Source organism: Nansenia antarctica (assembly GCF_963989245.1).
Source record: "Nansenia antarctica genome assembly, chromosome: 5".
NCBI lineage: Eukaryota > Metazoa > Chordata > Actinopteri > Argentiniformes > Microstomatidae > Nansenia > Nansenia antarctica.
The window spans coordinates 22,202,900-22,214,976 of NC_137690.1; the positions used below are offsets into that span (position 1 = coordinate 22,202,900).

General features: G+C 42.6%; 1 protein-coding gene across 1 annotated transcript in view; it reads right to left on the reverse strand.

The window, feature by feature from the left end:
• The window catches only part of LOC308157246 (tetratricopeptide repeat protein 28-like), a gene marked incomplete at its 5' end in the record, with an annotated part of 169,892 nt that extends 158,115 nt beyond the window's left edge, over nucleotides 1–11,777 (reverse strand). The window contains 2 exons of the mRNA XM_080530770.1: nucleotides 9,689–9,988; nucleotides 11,748–11,777. Of these exons, the coding sequence (XP_080386896.1) occupies nucleotides 9,689–9,988; nucleotides 11,748–11,777 (330 nt within the window). The remainder of the gene's footprint in view (nucleotides 1–9,688; nucleotides 9,989–11,747) is intronic.
• Between the last annotated feature and the right edge of the window lie 300 nt (nucleotides 11,778–12,077).

The following is a 12,077-nucleotide window of genomic DNA, read 5'->3' on the forward strand; positions in this document are numbered from 1 at the left end:
CCCTCTCAACACGCGTGCGCTGTTGTTTTCCTATGGACAGCCTCGAGCAGCGTTCTCACCAAAAGCGAAGCGAAGCAAAGTGATGGATGCGTCGTTTGTAACCGAAGCGAAACCACCCTTTTCAAGCGGAGCATCCGACGGCTATTTGCTCCGGGAGTTACTTCGAATGCGCGTTCTCACAGCTCCAAATGACGCAGAGCAAAGCAAACTTTATCCTAAACTCCTTTTCAAGTGAAGCAAATGTTCTAGTGAGAACACACCCTAAGACTTTTTCTATGTACACAAAATGCCTATTTCTCTCAAATTCTGTTCACAAATTTGTTTAAATCTGTGTTAGTGAGCACTTCTCCTTTGCTGAGATAATCCATCCACCTGACAGGTGTGGCATATCAAGATGCTGATTAGACAGCATGATTATTGCACAGGGGGGTATTCCAAGAAGGCGGATTAAATCAGATCCGGGTTTAGTTCTTCTAATCGCCGACAATTTCAGCTTGCTTCCGTTCCATGAATGTGGCTCAAATAATTCGCTGCTTGGTTTCTATGCAGCATGATTGCTATGCAACCAATCCTTCAGAACAAACGTGGTAGCGACCAGGTTTACAGGCTGGTTTAAGTAATATGTGTCAGAAATGTCTCACAGGCGGAAACTAAATCCCGAACGACAGTTCCGTCAAGTATCTTTTAGGAATTATTAGTTCCCACTTTTTACGAGATAGATAGATAGATAGTTTGATTGTGTGATAGACAATTTGATATTTTGAAAGTGTGATAGATAGATAGATAGTTAGATAGATAGATAGATAGATAGATAGATAGATAGATAGATTAGATAGATTAGTTAGAAGAACATCATTTACTAGTAAGAAAGGCTTCAAACACCATTGTAATCGTGTCAGTTCTCGTAAATTAGCCTATACCATCATTTTATAGCCAACATACATTTTTAGATTAGATTCAACTTTATTGTTATAGAGTACAAGCATCAGACAACGAAATGCAGTAAAAAGTGTGTCAGAAGAGGGATTTGAACCACTGTCTTAAAATGACAAATTGATACCATGGCAGCAGATACTACCACTGCGCCATCGTGATGATATGACCGAAATCTAGCCTTCTGCTGATATCACCACATTAGTGAATATTAATTTATTAAAATATGAACATAAAACAATAAGTAGGGGCTAGTATGACCTACGCATTTAATCGGTCAGCAATTTCTTGACAAACCATTTCCCTCGCCTTGTTAATTGCGGCAGTATTGCACTTTTTTAACATCCTATTTTTCGTCTTCATAAAGATCAATAAGTATTAGCGCTCCGCTGTCACGATCCAGTCTAGTATCTTCTTTAGTTCCAGTCTAGTATCTTCTTTAGTTCCAGTCTAGAATCTTCTTTTCGACAGTCGCCTCTTCTGGGCTCCTTCTGCCTGCGAGCACGCGCCCAAATCGAGAATTACCAAACCGGTCTTGTGTGAACACTGATGACACAAGGCTGATTCTCATTCGAGGAATCACTTGAGGCTTCCCAATCACGGGTTGCCTGAACAAGGCTTTTCTTTTAATCATGAATATACTAATCCAACATACGTGGAATACCCCCCAGGTGTGCCGTAAACTGGTCACAATAAAAGGCCACTCTAAAATGTGCAGTTTTATCTTGTGCAATAATCATGCTAATCAGCATCTTGATATGCCACACCTGTCAGATGGATGTATTATCTTGGCAAAGGAGAAGTGCTCACAGATTTAAACCCATTTGTGAACAAACTTTGAGAGAAATAGACCTTTTGTGTACGTGGAAAAAGTCTTAGATCTTTGATTTCAACTCGTGAAAAATTTGAGCAAAAACAAAAGTGTTGCGTTTATATTTTTTGTGTATTTCCCAAACCACTACAAAAACATGCTGATTACATACAGTACGTCATGCATGTACAATATGTGTAGAATATTTGTTGAAAGTAGGATGTCATTATTTCCATCTTGCCCAGATCCAGCCTTCTCTAATACCTTTCCCTTGATCCACTACTATACTCTGTCCCTGTGCCCCAGACAGTGTCTTGCATGGACTACCACGAGATGTCCGCCAGGATTGAAATAGCCCCTCATGTTGAGGTATAGCTTGGGCAGATGTCTGAATAATAGTTGCCAGAAGATCAGCAGCTCCATTGTCCTGAGTGCGACTGTCTCTAGCATGTCAAAGGGTTAACATAGTGAGCAGTGCATGTGTAAAAGTCGGAAAGAGAACACATCAACTGCGTCACCTTGAAGGTTTAAGCAGGAGTAAAAGAAAATATTCCTTATGCTGCCATCTGCAGTCAAGAGCATTCCTCTTGTTTGTCCGACTGTTCTGAAAAATGGCTCAGACATTCCATTCCACTGAGGCACGTTTGGGATTAATGATACTCCAAAGAATACCGGAGCCTCACTTTCACAAAGTCTCTGTCCACAATTCCAAATAAATATTTTTTGTATCCCAACATTCATCCTACTACTACTACTAATTCATATTACATATTAATGACATCCTAGGGACAAGTTTGCACTTGTCAAGTTAACTGCATGATCGTCTGAGAACGAATATGCCCTCGGTCGAATACGGAGGTTGTATCCATAACCATGCAAAGCATTTGTCAGCCACACACACGCATAAACACACCACCTGCATACCCATGGTTTGTCAGCTAATATGTCTCCCCAGGCATTTCCATTTTGCTGTTGTTGTTGCTGGTGTTTTTTCTGCAAAACTCATTATGGGGAGAGAGAATTAGAAGCAAGTATCTGGGTAAGACACAACAGTGAAGGCACTCAAACAGCTAATTATAATAACCTGACACAAGTGAGTAATTTAGCTGCCTCAAAACGAGGCGAGAGATCTGAGAGAAGCACTTAAGAACAATGGATTATGCTGGAGGCCATTACACAGAGAGACATTACAACAGAAAATGGAGCTCCATCTTCTTGAGGTTTTGACTTAAATATGGATACCGGAAATTCTCCATATTTGCACCTAAAGGTGAGAAGAATAGGCTCAACAAAGATATGGACGCAACTCTGAAATAGGTCATCATTAAACCGATGCACTGTATAATACCTGTAAAAGTACTACACGTGTATGACATGAATCCACATTTCAGAAAGTAATCATCTATCATTGATCACATGTGGCATAACTGTTAACTTTCTAATTACAGAAACATAAATGAAACACTGGCTTATTGGAAAAGTAGGTCATGCTTTTACTAAAGCCTTAATACATTCATTTTGAAAGTTCCACATGAGCAAAATGCCAAATTGGACTTTCCTAGATACATCCATTGAACGCCCATGAACGACATACATAATGACCACTGATTTGTATTTCCTTTATTCATGCATCATTTAACAGGCTTGTACATTACAACTATATATTTCATCCTAACTGTAATGAAATTCCGTGAGGAATTGGAAAGCTTCCTAAATCAACAACATTTTCTACCACAGTCATTTGAGTGTTGGAGAGGGGTTGATAACCTCAAGTACACTCACTCACTAAAGGATGCGTGAGTGAACAAAGAAGATTGACAGGGATAGAGGTCACCAATGTGGGGGAATGCTTGCAAATGAATCTCATACTTGCTTCCTGAGGGGGTAGCCTGCCACCTGGAAAAGAAATTAGCAGCACCTTCACCCCCACCAAATCCTATCCTCTCTGAAGAAACAGGGTGCATGAGTCATATAGGAAAGGGGTTTACAGTACATAATGGATTGGTGTTGCATGCATGCCTCAAAGACCAGCGGCTGGGTCAGGCATACTTTCTACTGAGACAAAGCGCAGGCATCACCTTACACGTCTATAAATAATACAATGATAATGGGAAAAGACAGAAACCATGCATCAGCAGAATGTGTCCCTAGGAGTAGGTAGCACCGCTCACATAAAATCATCTTAGTTCCTTGGCTGTAGATTCCTAACCCTGATGGCGAGACTAGGAGGCAATAGTGGGTTTCTGAACCATTATGGGGAAGGGGACAGGACTGGGATGCTGATCAGAACAGCATATTTTTTTTAGCTCTCCTGTTTGCCTTGCCATGCTAATGCAGGGTATGCTAATGGACTTGCTGTGGTGCGCTCTACACCGTTTCCCCTGTGGGAGCCCTCCCTCCTTGCAGCACTGAGAGGCTGAGGCTAAAGCTGTGCTAGTTCTGTATCTGACATCCAGGTTTGGGGGCCTGAGCATCTCTGAGTCCCCCAAGGGGAGGGCCCAACACGACCTGATCCTGACGAAGAGAAGAAAAGAAAAAAAAGAGCATCAGAGGGGCCCGTGGGTCCAGAGGCTGGGAACAGGTTACAATGGTTTTATTCATTTTCTCCGTATTAAGAGAGCCTGTAGTACTGATCCACTGTCAGCACCAGGTCCTTATGCCACAAGCACAGACATGAGCAGCAGTTCTCTGGGACATCCACTTTTCTGGTCAAATGCTAAAGAACAAAGAGCCATGAACTGAGAAGACGTGGTCATTCCAAAACATTCAACAATGTTATCATTTAATACATTGTTATCTTGTCTATGTTATGGTGAGGGAAATGTTTTATTATAGATTCGCAATTCTTTTCATCATCTCTGAACTCAATAGAACAGAATAGCCCTAACAACTCTACAGTGAGTGTTCTCCTAAATGAAGTCATATCACCTCATATGATTGATTCTTCAAAAACCATAACCCAAGATCAAAATACTTAGCCAGCGCATCCTTGCTATAGGCTTAGATTACCATCAGGGTGACATCAGCTCCCTGCACTGCCTCATACGTCCCTGCAGTCCAGTCCGGTCACAGACAGCTGTGGAGGGGGTCATCACGCATAACATGACATCATCTGACACAAAAACCCTTGTGTGTGTTACAGTAGGTGGGTGTTAGAAAAGCCTTTTGAGAGACACACACTGTGTTTTTAATTCCTTCAGACACCCACCATGTCCGATTTCCGAATTGACCTTGCTCTCTCAGAAGGTGATGTAACCAGTCTGGTCACTGATGACAAAAGCAGACAGGGAAGGGTTGAGGACGAGGTGGGAGTTGAGGAGATAGGGAGCTTCAGACAGGAGGACAGACTGATGAAACACAACTCTAAACATCCAACATACTTTAGGAGTGAGAATTGAAATAGCAGACTTGGTGTGTGGTTAGAGCTTCGTCTCACCCAACGATAACAATGTTTTGTAGTAATCAATGCGCAAAACTAAATTTGCAACACAACATGGCCACACACAGTCTTCCATGGTAAAAATGCAGTACTAAGCTTGTCCACTCATTCCATACTTTTCCCAGACAGATAATTCCAGGTTTGTGCCCACTAGCGCCAACCCTATGTCGGTCCTGCTCTCTGTGACCTGTAATTACATGCCATTCATTTGATTTGTTCATTAGTTCAACCCTTGCCTCGGTAGAGCCAAATAGGAACCCCCTTATTAGTGGTTCATGACTTCTCTGTCTCTGTGCTGCTGGGCCCTGGAGCAGGGGTGGAAAACAGCAGAAAGCAGAGTATAGCAGAGAAGAGGGTGGTGGGGGGGTGGTGGGGGGGGGTAGAGGGAGGGAGGAGACCTTGTTTTAACTCGTGCCCTGGCACTGCCACAGGAAACCCTGGGTCTGCACAGGAGCAAAGAAAGGAAACGACGTCACAGTCTGGCCGGGACTGAGGGTCGTTTATCCTAAACACACATTCGATTGAATGCTTCCCCTGTAACACTTATTCAATATGAATAACATGTCTTTTCAGATGTCCATCTAGGCTTCAACAGAAAACATCGTTTTCAAAGTTAAACAGGATTCTCAGAATAGGTGCAGGACACCTGACACAAACAAACAAACCACATTTCTTCTCAGCCCTAACCCTAACCCTCTTCTTCCACCATCCTGCAGAAACAGACTCTCTCTGACAAACAATTCTACAAAAGTCCCTAACACAACCAAGTTCAATTTGTAACACTGCAGACACACCTAATATGTGACTGCTCCTGGTGTTTCTGGACACCTCTCGGAAATGAGAAAGACGTCAAATTCGTCTTTAAAGTTTTTTTTTTTTCTTTCAGATTTTCGTTTTTTTAGCTAACATTCAACTCGAAGATGTGAAGTACCCACTGGGTTATTTTGTGTTTCTTCTACTATGTGTAAAAACCCTGGAACAGATCATCCTAGTGAGAAAATATGAAGTATTACAGTCTGTGACAATGATAGTAACAAGAAAGAAGTGAGAGCTCTAATAGTTCTCCCTGTGACATCTAAAGTGAGCTTCTTTATTCTTCACACACACTGAGATCAGATGAGTGCCGGTTTAACCGTCTGTCATATCAGGAGAGCTGAATTACACCCTGGTGGTTGTGTTTCACATGAAAAGCAGAGTGGCACTGAGAAGGGCAGGTGGGTGAGGCTTCAAGGCTCTTTTCTTCATAATCCATCTCGGAGAACAGCCTGTTGAACAAACAGCATGTTGAACAAAAGCCTCGGTGTTGAACAAAAGCCTCGGTGTTGAACAAAAGCCTCACACCTCGTCGGGGTGACAGTGACCACTCCTCACACAATTACTGGATGTGCTGCTGTAATTAAACTCCCCCTGTAGCCCTCTCCACACACTGACCTTTCCCAACACAAACAGTCAACTAACCCTACAGAACCTCAGCCAGCACACAGCCGAATGTGGATGTGTGGATATGTCTATGTGGTGGTACTGTACATGTGTGCGTTTGAGTGAAAGAGAGGCTGAGAGTGTATGCATGGTAAGTGTCTGTATATGTTGCCTACGCACAAAGTGTGTGTACATAATTGGGTTTCTAAATGTATTCCGGCAACACCACAGCATCACATACAGTACAGCACACATCAAAGTCTCCAAGTGAAAGCAAACTAATCCCCTCATTCCAAACAACGAGATGTGGTCTCATTGGGAATTTCAGCACTGTACAGTCGTTTTGAGGAGACTGAATACCCTTGATGAGCAGATCATAACATATAATGATGAGGGATGCAAATAATAGCAAAGGATCCCTTGCCACAGCACTGCCTCTCTTCTCCCAGGTCACTCAGAGCTCTGCTGTCAGTCTTCAGTAGAGCAGACTAGTGGGAGTGAGAGCGTAGAGGGCTTCTGTTTGTTTAATGTGCCACGGAGGCAGCAGTGTTGTGTGTGAAGGACCAGATGGAAGGGGAGTGTAGGCAGGGTACCAGCTGTAAAGTGCCATCGCCTGAGCCACCATGGCACTCCTAGAGTGCGCTAGCGACAGTGGTGCATGAACAACGGGTTGCTAGGTGCTACTGTACTAACTCACAAATCCAGGACAGTGTGGTTACCATCCAACACAGGCACACAAATCTTGTTTCAGCTTAAAGTGCAGAAGGAGGTTCAAATGTGTGACAGATTCCGTTTTCAAGGAATGAAGCCTGGGGAGGCATAAATGGAGTCACACTCTTACAAAAACATCCATCCAAATGCTTTCTCCCTCATTGTCACCCACAGACACACACACACACACACACACATACACGCAAATCCAAATATACACACTCGTGTGCCACTTGTCTAGTGAATGACACCTCATTTTGTTCTCATTTCAGCCTCTTTGCATTCTGTGGGAGGGTGAAGGACAGAGGGCCTAAAGCTGTCTCGGGTCATTACGCCATACATTTTCTCTTTTCTTTCAGAGAGAAAGAGAGAGAGCTCTGGCACTTACAACAGTAGGATAAAGCTGATGGATTAGACAGGGGTTCTTCTCCCAGCCTTTTCTATGGGCTTCCAGAGGGTGGGCTGCTCGGTGGTGCGTGGGGCAGCACAGCCCAGCCTGTCAGCGTTTGACGGGCCCATCCAGAGGTGCGCTCATGGAGATGGATGATTGATGATAAATATGTACTCACACAGGATCTAAATGCCAGCACTCTTGTGATTTAATCCCCCCTCCCTCATCAAACATACAGCCTTTAGTGATGGGTCATGTCTGTGCAAACCAAACCTCTCTACCTGAACGACGAAGCCAACCACAGAGGGGTGTGAGGACTGCCATTACAATCATCAGATCTGATTTGCGGTCCTCTGACATAGTTGATGATACCATTTAGAAAAAGGTGCACTGCTCATTGATTCAATAGTGTACAATAGTGATATCAACAGTATGCAATTTAAGCAGATTTCAGAGCAATAATCAGCTCTCTGTTTTCATTGATTACAAACACTCTTTATCTTTGATGAAAAGATAATGGCAAGTTTGTATTAAGCTCAACATTAAAAATAACTGATCTTAAATGTCTCTGTTAAAATCATGTAAGATACTTTTGATTATGTATAACACAATTATCAAGTGGAACTTATCCAATCATCTCCCCTATCCAATCATCCATGGAGATGGTATCACTGCATGACTGATATTCCTAAAATACAACAATATCCCTGCATTCAACATTCGCTTCAGTTCCCAGCTAGCCTGACTGAAAAGAATGTGTGACTAGACTTCCCCCTAGTGGTGATCAGTGGACAGTGGCTTCAAAAGGATTCAGCCCTGCCTAACCCATCGACTGCTTGACTGACTCCTTCCAAGCGAGAGAGACTTGACCTTGACAATCTGTTTGGTTACCTTAGACAGGATGATTTGCTAATGTGCAAATAGAGACTAACCAAAGCATTAGAAATGTAAACTTGTAATATTTTAAACTCATAATAAGCTGTTCCTGGATTAGCCAAACCATCCCCCAAACACCACAAAGAGGTCATTGTAATAACAGGCATATCAAGAAGATAAAATTTAGCAATTTTGGTGGTTTTCAAGTACGGTTTGCAGGCTCATTCAGTTTCTGCATACTTATTACATTACATTGTGTGTGTTACGAATTACGATGTATCTGACATCCAATAGCATTGTGGAAAATAGTTTCTCTTAGCAAGTTCATCTATCCCTGCTGCCTAATAGCATTCCTCTGTCACCTTAACACCTACCCTTCCTCCCCATTCCTACCCACACCATAACTTCTCCTAGATGGAGAGAAACATAACCACATTCTTTAGCAATGTGGATTAATTTAATCAATGTGATTAAACAATAGTTTATGTGTAAAACAAACAGAAACTTACCTTCAATACTTCTTTATTTCTCAGTAAGATGACTAGTGACTGGTCACTCGTACTGAGATGAGCATTAAGAAACACACACATGCGCACACACACACCCACACACACCCACACACACACACACACACACACACCTCTTCATGCTAAATCATGCAATCAAGATTTAAGGGAGTAATGGACCCCTTACCAAGCCTATGTGAGTGAGAAATGTAAAATCTATGGTAGGTCAACCCACACAACCCAGGCAAGACAATAGATAAGACCTCACAAATCTTCAACCTTACCTTCCTCAACCCTTACATTGACCAGCTTCACTACTGCACTATCAAATGAGAATAGAACAGTTGAGCAGATCAGTATACTGTATGTATGACTTGAATTTAGCAAAATCCCCCTTCAATATAATATGATTCACAGAAGAACCAGGTTACAAGAACATATTTTTGAGCCCCTATACTACATACTAATTGTGTAATTTCAAATTCGGAACCCATACACAATGATGTTTTTGATTGACTTTTGCAGTGGCATTTCCACAGACAGTATACTACACTCTTATGTATGAAGGTAAGATTGTATAAGGTTTGTCCATACAGCCATACCTTGGGCCACTTAGGGTTGAGTAGACGAGCCTTGACAGCGTCGTCGAGGGCAGCCTGGTGCGACCCCAGTTTGAGATGGGCCGCTGAGCGGTTGCCGTAGAGGATGCAGTTCTGTGGGTCAGCTCGCAGGGCATCGCTATAGAGACCCACAGCAGCATGGAAGTCACCATGTTGGCACGCCTCACTGCTCTGCTGCACTTTCTCCATGAACTCCGCTTTGCTAAGACCACATCGGGGCCCCTCCTCCTCGGCTACACGTCGCTCAGTTCTTCCAACTGTCCGAGATCCGAAGATTGAAAACTGGGGGGGAAGGAAGGCAGAGAGGTGCAAATGTTTCGCAATTAGACTGGATGAAAATGTTGTGTCAGTAGGAAAAAGGACAACCTTTCAATAAGAGGTGGGTCGAAAGATGAAGGAAATAGAAAGATATCCAAGGTGGGTGCTTTGTGAAAACACAAAAGACCAAAGTCTTATTAGAAAAGTATTAGTTGATACAGTATGTGTTGTGTCAGTTGACCAGAGATGCTTTCAGAAGAAGAAGTCATTCTTGAGTTGTCAATCTCGGGGAGCTGTTTCCATAGTACCTCCATCATGCCACACCTCCTCAGACTGAATTCTGGGATATGGCAGGCCTGGTAATGACTTCCAGAGGGTGAGAGAGAGTGAACGAGTGAGACAGGAGATGCCACTGGATAAAGTCCTGTCAACATTATACCATGGTGGAGAGTATGGTTGTCATAAATTGTGTCCTCTTCCCCGACAAAATGTGAATCACTGCAATTTTACCATCAAAAGTGTCCAATAACATAGTGTTCCTTCATTCCCAATTGTACACAATGGGCTTTGGAGAATCTAGGCTAAGAGGAGTGTGCATAGCTACTGCAACCAGCCTCTGCTAAGACCTTGTGTAAGATTAAAGCTGGTTATGATCTAAGAATGCACATCGGTAAATGACAGGCTGGAATATGACGTGGTTTAGGAGCCGTTTTGTTGCTGTTGGTGCATGTGCTTGTCATTGTGTTTGTGTTATGAGCTTATGTACGAGAGCTGTCTGACACTTGGGGTTGGGGGTGTGTTCTAGTAGAGTATGTTCCCCTATCTGGCACAACCCATTCTGGCGTATCTGTGTGGGCACTAGGCAAGATGGGTGTAGAGTGGGAGGGAGAGAGAGAGTGAGCTGGGATAATGAGAGCCTAGAACGACAGGGTAACCTATAGACCAAGAAGAAAACACCCAAACCTTTCATTCACAAAGGACTGGCAAAGAAAGTAAAAGATAAACTCACATGCATGCACATACAAAAAATAGTATATACTATAACCCCCACTGAATGGTGACTCAACTCACATGCAATAGAATGGGATGTGTAGTTACTCAACAACTAAACTCGTGGCCTGTTAGCAGCATTGACACTCCCACAAAGTGTAGAATCTATCAAATGAAGTTTGCACTTGCTTTATGTTCTGTGTTATGTAAAGGAACCAAGAGGATCGTTGTTTTGGGGGGTGTTGTTTTGCATTGCCATTTATTTGTGTATGATAATGATGCTGCCTCTTTGATCATGCTGCACCCTGAATAAATCATGGTGTAATAAAATCAATCAAATTGCGACCTGAGGTTAAACACATTTGCAATTCTTATGTAGGCTTTGAGAACATTGCGTAGTAAGCCAAAGAGCAAACTGGCTTCACCGTTGTAGCCTAGTATATTTTGTAACAATGAATGTTGCATGCAACTGGTAGGACCGCATATGATAGGACCGCAAGCATGCAAACTATTGCTGTCAATGCAGCATTTATAAACTACATCGTTCAGAACAGCAAGGCCATGGCCAGTATTCTTTTGGTTAAAAAACAGATTTTTACCAACTATTCAATTGCTGGCAACAATGCATGACTGGGAAATCGATATTTTAAAAATAAAAAAAAGTTTGTGACGTTTCTGCAGAGTTCCCGATCCAATCAGCGACGCAAAGGGACTGTGAATTGAGACTTGAAATAAACACTGTTGGGTTACATTGTTAGTCATCATACTTAAAATCAGTTGGAGCTCTGTTTACCTTTTCTTTTAAAGTCGCTTGCTTCTCCATCCTGGTCAACTTGGTTTTTGAAGCAGCCTTCTCTCATCCCACCGCCTATAACAAACGACAAGCTACTAATGTAAAGATGTGTTTTTTACACCCGAAAAGTCTTGAATTATTTCCAGACTATGTCGGTTCTTGTCGGAGTATCGATGAATCGTAAAGATGTTAAGTCAAAATGGTTTATTTGTGTTCTATAAATACTTTTTTCTCAAGGAAAGTGCGCCATGTTGTCAAAATCTTTTTCTTTTTTTTCTTGCCTTTCCCCCTGTTGCCATAGCGTACTTCTGTGCGGCGCTGGATCTCGAG